At 38.7% G+C, this 15653-nt stretch overlaps 1 protein-coding gene and 1 long non-coding RNA gene across 8 annotated transcripts in view; one reads left to right on the top strand and one right to left on the bottom strand.

Annotated features, from left to right (window-relative positions):
- Positions 1-3008: 3008 nt before the first annotated feature.
- On the bottom strand, positions 3009-6619 carry LOC107666840 (uncharacterized). Its single transcript, XR_001631728.1, has 3 exons — positions 6607-6619; positions 4945-4946; positions 3009-3092 (listed from the first exon to the last, which is right to left on the bottom strand). It is a non-coding gene; the product is annotated as an uncharacterized LOC107666840 (long non-coding RNA).
- Positions 3084-15653, top strand: part of LOC107666839 (chondroitin sulfate proteoglycan 5-like) — a 38716-nt gene continuing 26146 nt past the window's right edge. For all 7 annotated transcript variants that reach the window (XM_016458329.1, XM_016458333.1, XM_016458331.1 and 4 more), the window contains exons 1-2: positions 3084-3437; positions 11334-12303. In XM_016458329.1, the coding sequence (XP_016313815.1) occupies positions 3341-3437; positions 11334-12303 (1067 nt within the window). In that variant the 5' untranslated portion in view covers positions 3084-3340. The remainder of the gene's footprint in view (positions 3438-11333; positions 12304-15653) is intronic.

The raw sequence follows: 15653 nt of genomic DNA, 5'->3' as shown, positions 1-15653 counted from the left end.
TTTTCCTGGAAAGAAACTAATTCTTTTAAAAATGTATTAAACTGATCAAAAGAGAACGGAAAGACATTTATACATTTACAGAAGATTTCTATTTTAACTAAATGCTTTTCTTTTGAACTTGATAGTTATCAATAAAGCCTGAAAAATATATCCATGTTTCCACACAAATATAAATTGAATATTCATTAATATTAAAATATTAATTTTAGAAGGGTTATGGTTTGCCATCACAGGAATAAATTACATTTGAAAATATATCGAAATAGAAAACAATATTATAATATTCACAGTATTACTGGTTTTACTGTATTGTTTAATCAAATAAATGCAGCCTTAACGAGTACAAGATACTTCTTTCAGAATCAATTAAAAATCTTACTGAGCTGTGTATTTTAACTGTTTTTTTTATATATATATATATATATATATATATTGTATTTTTTAATAAATATAAAATGTATTGCATTTAAAATCTGAACATGCTATTACATCTGTGCGCATGTATGTATGGATGATCTGAAACATTAAAGTGTGACAAACATGCAAAAAAATAAGAAATCAGGAAGGGGGCCAACACTTTTTCACACCACTGTATATGTATGTATATGTGTTTATATAATCTAAAATGTTTTTATTTATATATTTTACTTCAGAAGTGTAGTGCTATTTACAACAGAGATAAAAGTACTCGTATAGTTTATTAAAGCTTGAAAGTGATATATCTATCAATATATCAATATCTACTATTTCTGCTTTTTTGTTCCACAGAAGAAAGCCATATGGGTCTGGAATGACATGAGAGTAAGTAAATGATGAAATGATGAATTTTTCAGTAAACTGTCCCTTTAAGCATAAACCTTTGAAATCAAAAGGATTTTAAGATTTAAAGCATAAATTCAGTCAAGTGCATCCAAACCTTTGACTGGTGCTGTCAAACTGTTTCTCTCCCAGCACCTATAAGTATACGCTTGTATATTTGTATTATTGTACGAACGCTGGTTGGAGGCCGCAGTAGACCAGCTCTTCACTTCCACAGTCCCTTTGAAGCTGAGCCTGTTGGCACTAAACCCAAATCTTGCACTCAGAGAGCAGTGTGGGAACCAGTGGGGGGGAGAAGGAGGTGTAAGGACAGGGTTAATGAGTCTGTGGTGTAAAAATAGCTAATCTTTGAGACTTTTTAATTGACTTATCAGTTAAGATTGTTAAGAATAATTTATTGTATAATGCACAGTGTTTTGTATATTTGCATTTATATATATTTGTAATGTATTCTGTTGCAGTTTATATGTATCTATTGCAAAAACTCACTACAATAGTGCCGTATATAACTTTTTGTACAGTGACTAAAGGAGAATCATATAGTATTTGAAATATTTTTGCAGTAATACAGTATCTGACCCCTGTAGGTTCAGGAAGTGCAAAGAGAAAAAAACAAAGAGAAAAGCCACCCGGTGAAACTTTCTGTTGATTTTAAAGAATTTCTTGAAAAGAGTGATGTAACTGACCAAAAAATTGCAATCAGGCATTGTTGCATACTGAAATGCATTGCTTTCATATGTTAAAGCACATTTTTCAGTACGATGGCAAGAAACATACAAAAGAGCTTTTTTTCATGCACAAATTGTATCTTTAGTTTGAAGGTTTTTTTGTTTTTTTTTTTGCAGATTTTTTCTTTTTACCTCAGCTTCATCAAACTTGTGATAGCTGAATAGGTTTGGATGAAACTTTCAGTGTAAAATGATGGCATTATGGTTCATTTGTTCTATTATGTTACTGAAGGACAGTCAGGCGATTTATCACTTCTTGATACAATGAATTTTGTGTTGTTCTTTTTTGCTGATAGTATTAGTTATTTTTCCAACCAGAAGAAAGAAATTTCGACCTTGGACAAAGTGAGCACTATTAACACACATACACACACACACACACACACACACACAGACCTCAAACCCAAGGCAGTGGTGAACCGCCTGTTGCTGGTCTCTTGTCTTTCTCAATGGTGCTGTGTGGAAGAATGCTGCCGACCCCCACGACACCTCCAGCCCTCATGCATTCATCACCACAGCCGGAGGAGTGTATCTCATGCCTCCCGCCCCTCCTCTGCTTTATTGTCCCATTCTCCTCGCCTTAAACCATCAACCCGTAAACAATCTGGACCATATCACAGCCCTACATAACACGTGCATCTCATCTGGCCTTTTATCTACTTTTAATTGATTTAAATTCATTATTCAAATCTGCATGTACTTGTGACTATCTATCTATCTGTCTATCTATCTATCTATCTATCTATCTGTCTAGCTGTCTGTCTGTCTGTGGCTTAGTCTTTCATATCCAAACATTTGTATAAAACAAAAAATACTACTACTATTGTTATTATTATTATAATGTGACATTACAATATATTGCAAAATATATCATTTTATTTTCTTCTTTCATATTCAACATATATGCTAATACACAAGCAGCAAAATCCACATAATTTGTAAAGTATAAAAATATATAGTATATATTTTTATAAACCTTTTATATTTTCATTAAAAATATATATTATTTATATTATCTACTACTGTATATTTTGTATGTTAATGTGCATTTTATTATTGTACATTTACTAAATTACATAATAATAATTACTATTATATGTAATTTACAAAATCATACAAAATATACCATCAAATATGTATTTTTTCTCAACCTATATGCTAATATTTGAATATAAAAGACTAAGCTTTGAATAAGCCTTGAATATGAAAGACAAGCAGCAAAATCCACATCGGTTCCAACTATCCAAGATAAAAACCCGTCGGATGAGCAAAGCAAAATCGCGCTTGTACAATGGAGGGCTGTTTTTGTGTCTGTCAGTAGTTGAACATTATTGAAAGGAGTAAGAACTTCGGGAGGGGTTGGGGAGCAGAGGGGGTGGGGAGACAGTGGGAGCCGAAATCGTTTTCCCTCTCATACTGTGAGAACGCGTAGAATCGCATCTCTCCAAGTGGACGCGCGTCGGTTTGGTTTCACAACCCGATTGATTCGGTCGTGTCCGCACAGCGCCGTCCGTCCGTCCTCACGCTTCTCAGCAAGATCACCGACTTGCATTTTGTCTGTGGCAATGGGACCATAAATGACCAAATTCCATCGCATTGAAAAAAATAGAAGTAAACAAATACGACCAGTGAAGACACCTCACAAAAGAAGTGGACATGGAGACGCCGCGCAGAGGAGATACGCTATAACAGACTGAACAAACCACATCCAGGATTTACTTCTCGACTTGAACACTTTTTGAACAAGGGTTATAGAATTTTTCTTCTGCTAGATTTCTTTGCTACATGCAAGCATGAACCGAAAGGAGATGAGCTCGTGTTTGAGATGCTGGAGCGTGCCGATGCTCTCTGTCCTTCTGCTTGTCTTCTTGACACCGCTGTTTGCACATGGTAAGATGTTTTTTCACGTGCATATTAAATCAGCTGATATTTAACACTCAGTAGCCTTCAAACACGAGGTGGCATGACAGAACAGCATCACAAAATGAGAATGTCGGTCAGTAGTGCAGCCACTGCTGGGTTTTGCTGTGCGTAAATCATGACTGCGCGCCGGCGGCGGCTGCTGCTGCTGCTGATGTGCCTGGACCAGCGCCGTGGAAATGTAGGTTAAATGTCGAACTGGGAAATTTGGGGCTTCCTCCAAAATGCACATCATTAATTAACCCACATAAAAAGGAAGGGACACCACAGAAAACATCTGCAAGCAATTTGCAACCATTTTTGATATTTATGAACTTAAATAATGCGCAAATTCCTCATTCCTCCTGGCTGTTTTATGCAGTAGTAGTCGTAGTAGTAGTAGTGTAGAGTTACTGCGCTGTGATTACTCTACAGAGCAGCTGTTGTCACTATGGCAATGATGGAGGCGCACAAAGGCAGGATTAAAGCGCTAAATAATTTATGCTCGGACAGTCTCACGCAGCAAATCACACTGTTTATGCGTGTAGTTTGATTTTACGTACGGAACAAGAATGTCTTTGTTGTAATGGTCAGCCTCGGGTTATTCGAAAGATTGTGTCGTTCTCCTCCTCCTGAGAATGTTGGTCCTGAGGACCAACCCAATGGGAGCGACTGTTTCCTTGACCAGTGGTGCGTTTAAAATTCCGATAGATAACAGAGCGTTAGCGATAGTCTCATTGTGACGCGCGCTGTTTTTATGTAAAAACAAAAAAAAAAGCATGAAATCATATAAATCTATTGTTTAGTTCTTCACTAGTGGTTAGAAAGTCCATTGTCTATCTGGCTGGACACTCAGTTTCGCCCAACAACAGGACAGGGAAAATATGGTGTCTTGGAATCTGCTAATAGGAATATGAAAATTGATGACAATTAGGGTTTGTTATTACACATTTTACTTGATGATGCCCAAAGCTGCACTACATCAGCTGTACACCTTTGTTAAAGCTGCTGTGATGGCAGCCAGTGTGGTCTTGGTCTCAGTCAGGTAAAAATGATGTCACCGGTGGCCATGCCCTTTGTTGGCTTCATGCATGTACCTGCTTTTGATTTTAGGTCGGCTCACTTCCCCCTCCAATGTAAACGAGAAGGGATTTTTAACATTTATAAAGCAATTTTTGTAAAATGGTAATTTGAGTAGATGAAGTGTGCCACTGACTGCCATAGACAGCCTTTTCCAATCCATTAGGTCATTACCGGCGCGGTGTAACCTGCAGGAAAATTTGATTTGTCCCAGTAACTGATTTGATAATGTATTCACTTTTAATGCTCTGATCCGTATTTGCTGAATCGCCTTTTGTTGCCACACACTTGCCATTTTCTGTGCAGAAAGATTCAGCTACTGGTAGGGAAAAAAAGGTGTTGCCCGTCACATCTTGCCGATCAAACCATACGCTTGGGCTTTCAGTATATATTATATTCTTTTATTATACATAATGACTGCTCTGATGTCAGTAAATGGAAAGCTGTTTTGATTTTAATCTAATCTTGTGATTATTTTTGATACATTGACCCATGCATAATTAATATCTATATATGTGCCACCTGTTACTGTGCATTGAACACTGGATTCTGATCTCAATTCCCTTGAGATTTAGAGAAGGATATCGAGATGCTTTATCCTCTAACACTGAAACCCTCGCTTGAATGATGTAATGATGTTTGTATCAATACTCACAAATGGAATCCACCATTCTGAATCTAGGCTATTATTCCCAAATCTGCAAGATGTGCAGTTTTAGTTAAAATTTCAATGTAATCCTGAGTACCAGCAATTAAACCTCGCTGCTCTTTGTTCCAGGGATATGATGTCATTTACACAGCTGCTTAAATTGCAGGTTGCAGTTTAGTATTAAGTCTTGTTGTGACAAATAGTGCATTTTTGTCATGAAATATGGTTGTTGTGTGGATGCATTTGTGCATTATGAATTGAATGGATTTGTAGGCAAAGGGCTGTGTATTTTCAGCTGGATCTGTTGCAATGTAGTCGAAAACAACAGCTTGCAGGTTTTAGATGGTTTTAGGTGCGCTTAATCCGATTTGCATTCATTCACAATCATTTGCTGCCAAAGAAAGTCACTGCAGTCTGTTTTCAGAGTAAGAACAAGGTGAGGAAAAATGGCATTATTGATGATCAGATTAATTTGCTTTTCAAATATTTTGAAGGCAGGAGTTTACTGGGTCTTCATCGGATTGTTGTCTTTTAATTAATGGATTTAAAGCAACCAGAAGAAAGGGAGTGAATTATAAAGATGTGCTGTGTTAATGTGGGCTGCTGCCATTTTGTGTTTCATCAGAAACTGATCACCCCACCCCTAATGTATCTGCCGTGTGAATTCATACATGTAATGAAAAGACACCATTAGCTTATTTAATTAGCCTATCAAAGTAGAAGAATGAAAGAGAGGATATAAAAATAAAAACCAGTGGTTGTGTGGATGCTAGACAATTTAGCAGCTGCCTCTTATTTATTTTTACTTATTTATTTATTGTCAAAAGCTTAGCACAAGTTTAAATTTTCTCGGTGTTTTTTATTTAAAGGGGTCCTATTATGCTTTTTCACTTTTTAACCTGGGGAGAAAGGTATTTTAATAATGTAAATTATGTGAAAAATAATGTGTTTTTCGAACCACCAAGCATGAGAGCATGTTCTAGTACACCCCCAAAACAAAATCAAGACTTTGTAAAAGAGCATAATAGGACCCCTTTAAGTGCATGATGTGGACATATGAATTTGATGAAGGTTTTTCGCACAGCTTATTCCAGCTCCATCGTTGCATTCACTCTGCACAGTGAGGGCAAGCTGGTTCCCATGGCAACACATCCCTCCTCCATCCCAACCACCTGTTAAGTACAAAAATGAAAAGATTTATGCAACGGGAGGTGGAGAGACGTCCAGTAGCAGCTGTCTGATTATGTCTCAAGGTCAAAAGATCTGACTGTTAATACCTGCATAATTAGTCAAGGTAAAATATTTCATGGAGGGATGGAATCCTGTGTTTTTGCACAGAAAAACTAAGGTGTTTCATAAAAGCTTATTGAATAGATGGATTTTTGTGTTGACAACACTGATGAGTTAAAAAAAAAATCTCTCTACGTTTACCACTCCTTTGCATCAATTTACTTCCTATCAGTCTTTATTTATATTTTGAAAGTTTTTTTTTTTTTTTTTTTTGTATCGCAAAGTTCTGGAGCAATGCAATGATTAAGGCGCTTCATTTGGTGATTAATCTTTGGTGGCATCAGCTTTTATATATATAATACACACACACACATCCGTTTAAAAGTTTAGGGTGAGTAACATCATATTTTTTAAAGAAATTAATACTTTTATTCAAAAAGAATGCATTAAATTCATCACAAATGACAGTAATAAAGTAAAATAAATGCTGTTCATTTGACCTTTCTATTCATCAAAGAATTGTGAAAAAATTTATATTTTCATTTTCACAGAAATATTAAGCAACAACTGTTTTCGAAATTGATAATAATAAGAAATGTTTCTTCAGCACAATATCAGAATATTATAATGATTTCTGATGGATCATGTGACACTGAACACTTAAGTAATTTGCCACAAGAATAAATTACATTTTAAAATCTAAAAATATTTCACAATATTATTATTTTGACTGTATTTTTGATCAAATAAATGCAGTTTTGGTGAGCATAAGAAGCTTCTTTCAAGAACATTAAAGAAATCCTACCACCCCCAAACTTTTGCACAGTAGTGTATATTTATGCTATTATAATTGTTTTTAATAAACTTTTCAAATTTTATTGTTAACTTAATTTTATTACAAAAAAGTACATTTGTAAGTAAATTATGTAAGAAAAAGTGGATGTAAATTGGAAATAAGTTGACTTTACAGAAATCGCAATGTTATACTCCACCTATTATAAGATATGATTATGACAGAAGATGACATAATAATAGTTAAAGGGGTCATATGACGTTGCTAAAAAGAACATTATGTTGTGTTTGCGTATTGCGCCGCGTAAACATAAAACCATGTCTGCATTTGTGATCGGAGAAATGCCAAACAATAAGTGCTACTCTACACTGCTCAAACTCGCGTTTGAATCATCAGTGGCAAATTCTTTAAATATAAAAAAATGTACTTACAGGCTGTGAGTCAGAAGCGCCAGACTGTCCTTGCAAAGTTGGAACTGCCCAACTTTATAGAACAGCCTTTGAGCAGAGATCCATTGTAGGCTACTCTGCAGGTTCAAGAAACAGTCCTCCATAAAATGCGTCACACAGCGTCACACACTGCAGGCTTGAGTGAGGAACGGCCAGCGGGCTTGAGAACGGTGCGGCAGGCGGATTCGACGAAGGATCCACGATTTCTTTGCGTGAACATTTGGGCGGTGTTATGCAAATCTTCCCACACAGTGATGTAGACATGTGGGGGCGTGTTTGTCACACACGGCGGGCTAGAGTGAGCGGCAGCCGGAGGGCTTGCGGCAACCACATGTGACGACCCCGGGCTGGACTCCGCTTCGTCCACGGTGAAAGCCGATCCGGTGATCCACAGCGCGAAGTTGATGTATTTCCTCAGTGACCAGCACGGATCAGCTCTAGGCATGACGAAGCTGATATCATCCTCTTTTGGAAGGCCAAACAAAGTAGTTTCGCTTTCACAACGAAACACACAGCTCTTCACGACATGGCGGTGGCGGCAACAATACTACAGTGAGAGTACTACTTCTTTCTTTGTGTGAACATTTGGGCGGCGTTATGCAAATCTTCCCACACAGTGACGTAGACATGTGGGGGCGTGTTAGAACGAGCCGTTTTAGGAGGGCGTGGACATGTCTTAACTTTTATAAAGAATATCTCTTTGGATTTGAGACTTTAGTCTTTGCAACTTTACAGATCTTCTTTATGCACTAAGAGCTTGTAACACTCCAAAGAGAAAGGAAAAATTGAAATCACATCATTCGCACCCTTTAAATGCAGCTGTTGGGTCCATGGTTTTTCTGAGTTGTACCTCCCACAGTTTTTGCTCAGGCAGCCTGTCATCAGAAAACCATCAGACGTACAGACGAGCTGTCAGTGCTCTTCGCTGTCCTCCCTTCACTGTCTGCAGAGCTGCACAAACAAAGAGCCTGGCGTCTCCCCAAAGTCATGCAACTAAGATCCCGTGGCCATCATTCCTCCCAGCCTGGCCACCAAACAACAAGCGGCAAACCCCAAATTACCTCCTCCCCCCTGGGCTGCAATGGGGTGCCTGAGAGAAAAGGGGTAACTGAGTATTATGTAACAAGATTTGACCATCTGAGAGAAAAGGGGAAACACAAGGACCTTTTTGTGTCCGCTTTGCCTGGGGCCCCTGGTTCCTTGCTCCTGTACTGCGTCCCGTCTGGGAGGCGCATTAAATACTATGGCTGGAGATCTTTGATAAAGCCTTGGCTGTAAAGATCTGACCCAGATCTGGCTATTTAACCCACAAAATCTGCAAAACCAGCATTCCAGCTGGTGTCAAATGTTTTTATTCTTACAAAACAAATAGTCTTGACTGTCTGACCGGCTCGGCGTATTCTGTATTCTGGAAAACAGCATATGTGAAAATCCTGCTCCTAATTAGGTTACCGTCAGGTATCCATGACATACATTTGCAAATGATTGAAGGACACTGTGCATTAACTGTTCTCACTTATCAAATTCTGACCTTCCACACCACAGTTTGGTTTTTATCCCGAATTTAATCACTGGCTGCTCTATACATGAGTCACACTGAAACACCATTATACAATTTAGCAGATACGCTAATCTGGAAATATGATTATGCTACTCAAATGAGAGCTTTATTACTTAGCATTGGCTGTGTTAATGGTGCAACGTACAGTACAGTAGAGATCGTGAATTTTAATTACACATCTGGTTTCTATTTAGTCAGATTGATCATGTCTTCCTGTATTAGTCATCATATTTTGTGTTAAAATAAACATAGGATTCATTTTTACTCTGAAGCTTTGATATTTGTACCTTTTAGTTTTTCTAATTAATTTTCCAAATCTAATTTCTGAAGGATCATGTGACACTGAAGACTGGAGTAATGGCCGCTACAAATTCAGCTTTGCCATCACAGGAATAAATTATGTTTTGAAATATAATAGAGTAGAAAAGAATTACAACCTAAGGTTTCTAAATATCCAATTTCATGTGCTTGAGTGTGCGAAAGCTGAATATGTTTCCCCTTATTTGTTGTATTATGTTTGGTGTTTATGCCTCAATATCGATTTGACATTTGTGTTTGAAAGGCATGTTAATCTTGCACGAATGCAGAGACTATAATGTTACCACAAAGGAGCTCTATCAGATTCATCTCCGTCAGATTTGTCACATAAATACTACATTAGTGATTCACGCTCACTAATAAAATCCAGACCAAGCACATCTGGCCATTTTTGGGAACCTTTTTTTTTTCTGGGAAGCATCTCTGTGCCAAAGATCTTAGTCTCTACTGTCACATGTTATGTCTCCGACGATGCTCAATTTATTTCTTTATTAGTCACTGGTTTTAAAGTGAAAAAACACAGATGTTTTAGAACAAAAATGTCCTGGCAATACAGAAGTAAATAAACTTTTCATCACTAGAGCAGTCAGGTAATGGCACAGGAGAATCAATGCAAATCAGCCATCTTTGGAAACAAAGATCTTCAAGAAAGAGAGGCTATCATGTAAGTTTGCTTAGACTTTTACTTCAGGATCACAGATCCACTGTGTTTTAAAACACACTTTTAGCTGAGCCTATATACTTCAAAAAAATGCGCTATTGCCATTCCAGAAATTCACACAGTTTCCTGTGTAGTGGAAGCCGCAACACATTTTTGAGCTTTTAGTCCACAACTACGAAATCTTTGTTCTTTGAATTATTTCCCAGTGGCTAAATGTCAAGTTCTGAATTCATGAAAAAGAACATAATGATAATGAATTGTACTTGAAGCTGTATTGATGTCTAAGGGACTGTTAGTCATTGAGGAAGAGACCTGCTTAACTGTATTAGTTTGGCCAGAGATGATATTTTTAGCTCACCATTACTTCATTGGGAGTGTCTGTGTTTTTAGTCATATTCTTGGACCTATTGTGAATGATTCATTTGTTTATATTATTCCAAAGGGGAACAAATGCCTTTGTAAACTATTGTTACCTCAAAAATGACTTCTTAATAAGTTTTAGTGAAGTGTTTTTGATTTGTTTCCAGTAAAAATATATACAGATCTATAAAATATGATACATTTGCCTTAGAAGCATATTTAGACTTGTTTTCATAGGTTGTATTTTGAGCACAAGTTTCAATATATTGCACAGTGATCAAAATGTAATTTATTCATAGTCACCAAGCAAGCCCTGTTATTTTTCAACCACATGTCAGATAGTGACATTTTTCACAGTCAACTTGATGGATAAAATCAAGTAACTCCTTATTATTATTTTTTTCCTTATTGAATTGATTATGAACACTGTGTTTACTTTAATTAAATTTCAACATTGTTTGATTAGACCTGATAAGATGACAAAAGAATCTTAAGGGCTTTTCTGATGGTCAAAGATAGTGTGTGTCTTTTTAGGTAATTGTTGCTCTGCCGGGAGCCCATATGAATCTAGTCGCGACCCATAATCCCTAATCCTGTCTTTGACAACCATGTGCATTAGTTAAATAATTGTGCCTAATCTCAAGGCTTGCTAAAGAAGTTTTTAAAGATATTGGGAAACCTACCACTGAGAAGGAAATAAGCAAAGAGTTAAATACCAGCTGCTTTTTCAATGAATGCAAAGGTTTTCATTGAGTTCTCCTAACTGTGATCTGCTCCTTTCAACAGGTAACTCTGTGGTGGGAAATGAAACCGAGGTTGATAGTGCTGTTAACGTGACCTCCTTGTCTACCGGAGATGAGGAGGAGAAGATAGAGGAGGTGTCACCGTTCACCAGCTTGTCCAGCTCCTCAGACCCGACTCGCAACGGACGAAAGTTTAGAGATGAAGAAGTAGGCAGTGGCATGCTGGAAGAGGTCTTCCAGCCAACTCCTGGAACTCCAACTTCCAGTGAAGGTGCCACAACCACTTTGGCAAGCCCAGAGATCAGCTCCGAGTCTGCTGAGACAGAAAACTTGCTTCTCCATGAGCCTGTCAGTATCTCCTTCGTGAAGGAGCATGTCACCCCCTTCATGGAGGAAGAGGAACAGGAAACGGAAGAGGAAGTGAAGCAGCAAGTGCCTACACTACCACCCTGGCTGGATGCTAAAGAAGATTTGGAGACCACTGTGTTTGACCTCGACCATGAGACGTCTCCCACAACCCCATCCCCAGCTCATCCCCCTTCCCCGTCTGACGTCACCGTAGATTTCTTTGACCCTGGCTCCCGCCGCAAGAACCTTGGCCCACCGTCTCATTCCCCGCATGAGCTTCAGGGCCGTGACCCCACCTCCTGGTCCATGCCCGACAACTACGACTACATGACGCCCTACGACGACAGTGTGTCTCCCACCACTGAAGATTACCCCTACAGCAGCACTACTGACTCTTATGACGATGACATCTCCACTACTCCTCCTTCCAAACGCTTCCCTCCTCGATTGCCCTCCAACCCTGTTTTCACGCTCCCCAAAGGATCCACTGTGGGTGCAGGCCCCCGTGCTCCCCCTGGTGTGGTCGACTCAGTTAACGGCACAGAATGTCGGCAAGGTTTTGTCCGCACCAATGGCTCCTGCAAGTCTCCATGTGACCTGCAGCCCAACTACTGCCTCAATGGGGGCCAGTGCTATGTTATGGAAGGAGCTCAAATGTTCTGCAGGTGAGCATTCAGAAGAACCAGGTTATGCACTATGGCAAGAATTACTATTAAAGGCGCTGTATGAAATTTTGGGACTGTACTAAAGCACAAAAATATAATAATACATTTGCAGATATTTAGGAAACAAGCTAAGTTCACGTACTTGTTTCTCTGAAAAACAATGCTACAGCCACTTATTCTACTTTGAAATGTGCGTTGCGTGTCAGAATGTCTGTTTTTGTTTTGGTCTGTGTGATTCCACCCACTGCCAATTTACCCAATAGTATTTTGACAGCTCGGGTTGGCAGTTGGCGGAAAACACAGCATATTGCAGCCATGGAAGCCAGCTGGGTCAGAGATCACAGATTCTACCCAACCTAAAAAGCCTCGGCATCCACCTAAAAAGCTCTATGACCAGAGGCATATTAAAACAATTCATCAACGTAAAGTCTAAGGCTTGTCACCTTTAATAGTCAATTGCGCTCTTGCGTGTCCTCAAACTGGCAACCCACGAGAGTGTCGAGTTTGAGGAAGCGGGGGCGGGAGAAACAGCTCTCTCCAATAGTTTGAATTTTGACTGACCCATTTCAACCAGCTGTCAATATTACATACTGCGCCTTTAATATTGCTCATACTTATCGTTTGGTTTGTTCAGGACAGGTGTGCTGTTACTTCTGTAGGTGATTAGACCTAGTTTTCACTAAATGGGTGAAAAAATCCTATAGACTTATTTTGAAGGTCTCAAACCATATCTGGTGACCAGACTACTTGAGGGTGGGCTCTTCTGACTTGGGCCAGAAAGTGACCAATTAGCAATCATCCAAAACACCCTAGCAACTGCATAGCAAACATTCAGTGAACCTTAGAAACAGGGATATGTGCCGTTCCAAGTTGAATTGAGAATGCCATTCCAATTCAACTTCCTGTGGGATGTGGCCAGTTCCATTCAAATTCACACACATGAATTAAAGGGGAGCCAATCTGAATTCTGACACCCTAGCATGATGATGGCAGCTTTTGCATAAGCAAACACCACTGGTATTTTCTTTGGAATATGTAGTTATAAATTGGAATGAAACAGAGGGAACCTCTCGAGAAGATCAGCCCTCCCTCATGGCACATCTGGTCATGAGAGGAACTAAGGACTCGCACAAGGACAGGCCGAGTGCTGCGGAGCAGAAAGTACCACGTTTTCCCAGATTCTTTATAAGGAAAGTTTATTAGGAAACTTCCCTCTCGTTGCCGGATTATTTTGAGCACAACTGTTTTTGCCCAAACATGAGACGTGATTGCACACTAGTCTAGTCACACAAGTGTATGTTATGAAACCTGGTTTGTTTTCATGTGTCTTGCATTATGCATACAATCCTCTCTTTTACTAGAAAAATATGATTAACAAGTCCAATTTAGACAAATGACAATAACATCAGGTTCATTAACTTTGCTATCACTGTAAATGCATTTACCATGAAAGCAAATACAGGGCCTGTGACTGCCACTATAAAGAGGTCATCATGAGGATTATGTTTAAGCTGAAAATAAGTATGAAGAGATATGAAATTCAGCTTTTTCAAGGGTAGATTAGGTCAAAACTGGGGGAGGATGCTGCTATGCACACTGCTTCCTGAAAAGCAACTACCAGATTTTTCTTATATAAAAGTCACATACTGATGATATTTTGGGGGTTTTGATGGGGTATTCCTAGGGTAAATTAAAATCTTATGGTTTCAGTTGCTCTCAGTACTGCAGAAATGTGAAATTGAGTGTAATTCTCTCTTCACAATGTCCTCCTGACATCCAGAGGTTGTAATTCATGCCGTGATTGAGATCTGAGACCATCCTCTTGCCAGCCAGTGACCATTAAAGTCCCTGTAAAGGCAATATTAAATATGTGTTCTGAGTTTGTCACACCACAGAAAAATGTATTATTAACCACTCCAAATGATGAATGATGAAAAAATCCGCCAAGTAAATAAAATAAGTGATCAAAATCTTGAAAAAATGGGCGGTATCCCCTGCTCTCAAACGCTGGGGGCGTGTCCGGAAGGGAGGATGAAGGCCGAAGTGGGAAATAGTCGGTTCGGCCCCATTTACCAGTAACAGCGGATTATCAGTGAATCCCAGTTGTTTCCGATGAAAGTTTATAAATTTATCCGGTGTAAAATTATCACTGCAGAGGCGGGTTTTGGTGGTGATCCTCAGCTCTCCATCAAGGTGGCTCTTCACAAAATTAATCCAACTCTTTTTGATATAATCATTATTAGGAAATTTAAATAAGGTCACCGAGCTGTTTTGTATGTTATCACAACCAGGAAATACGCATTTCAGTGACAAAGGCATAGCTAGCTAGCAAACTATGTAGGCTGTGTGTTACTAACAGTACTGACAACTCGCGATTGAGCGGGTGAACTGATGCGAATGTGCTCTAGTTTAGTGTTAGGGGAGGGGCCATGGCTCGGGGGCTCCAGTGCGTCATCGAACACCCTTTTTAGCCCCGCCCAAAAAATCCTGAACACAGAATTGGTAAAAAAAAAACTGTTTAACTGTCTAACTCCACTATTCAGTACTACATAGTTCACAGTCTTTGTAATGTGTTTCAGCAATACATTTGTAACATTTATAATGCATTCAGAAACAATTCTCAGAATTGACTTTACAGGGACTTTAACAACTTATTTATGGTGATAAATCTCTCGCCCATCCCTCTTTTTGGATTTGTGCAATGACCCTGACTGCAACCCCAACCTGTACGTCAGCTCAGAGGTCATGGTTAGCAGTTAGAGTAAATCCTAGAGGAACATTTTATTGCTCAAAGGTTGCTTATGAGAGTTATGCTTCATATAAGGATTTTGTCTCAGATGTTTCTCCTTTTAAATTTAAGATGGTTACATGCAGTATGCAATAAGTATAGAGCTATATGCATGAGTAAATATTTATAAAATTAATCTGGATAAACAGATCGGTGGATTTTGGAAGAATTTGATAAATGTTTAAGTACACTCTTAAAAATAAAGGTTTCAAAAGGTTTTTTTTTCTCAGTGATGTCAAAGAAGAACCATTTTTGGTTTCCCAAAGAACCTGTCAGTGAGCAGAACCATTTTTTTCTTTCCCTTTTCCCACCTAAAATCATACCATTGTAACATAATATGAGCAGTCCATGCTCATAGTAAATTATCATGCTGAAAACTTACTCCCAGATACTTGTCTCACATAATAACCAGTGTAATTTATTACAGTACATCTCTATTCACCCTAAATAAGAGCATCTGCTAAATGCCATCAAATGTGATTTTTCTGAGCCTCACTCTGAGTTCCTCCTCATGCTCAGACGCTTGCCCTGCCAGTAACCCCCCCCCCACCCTTTGGGACCA

The sequence above is a fragment of the Sinocyclocheilus anshuiensis genome, unplaced genomic scaffold, assembly GCF_001515605.1.
Source record: "Sinocyclocheilus anshuiensis isolate Anshui unplaced genomic scaffold, SAMN03320099.WGS_v1.1 scaffold267, whole genome shotgun sequence".
NCBI classification, from domain to species: domain Eukaryota; kingdom Metazoa; phylum Chordata; class Actinopteri; order Cypriniformes; family Cyprinidae; genus Sinocyclocheilus; species Sinocyclocheilus anshuiensis.
Note: the sequence above shows the minus strand (reverse complement) of the source record. Positions and strands in the feature narration are given on the sequence as shown.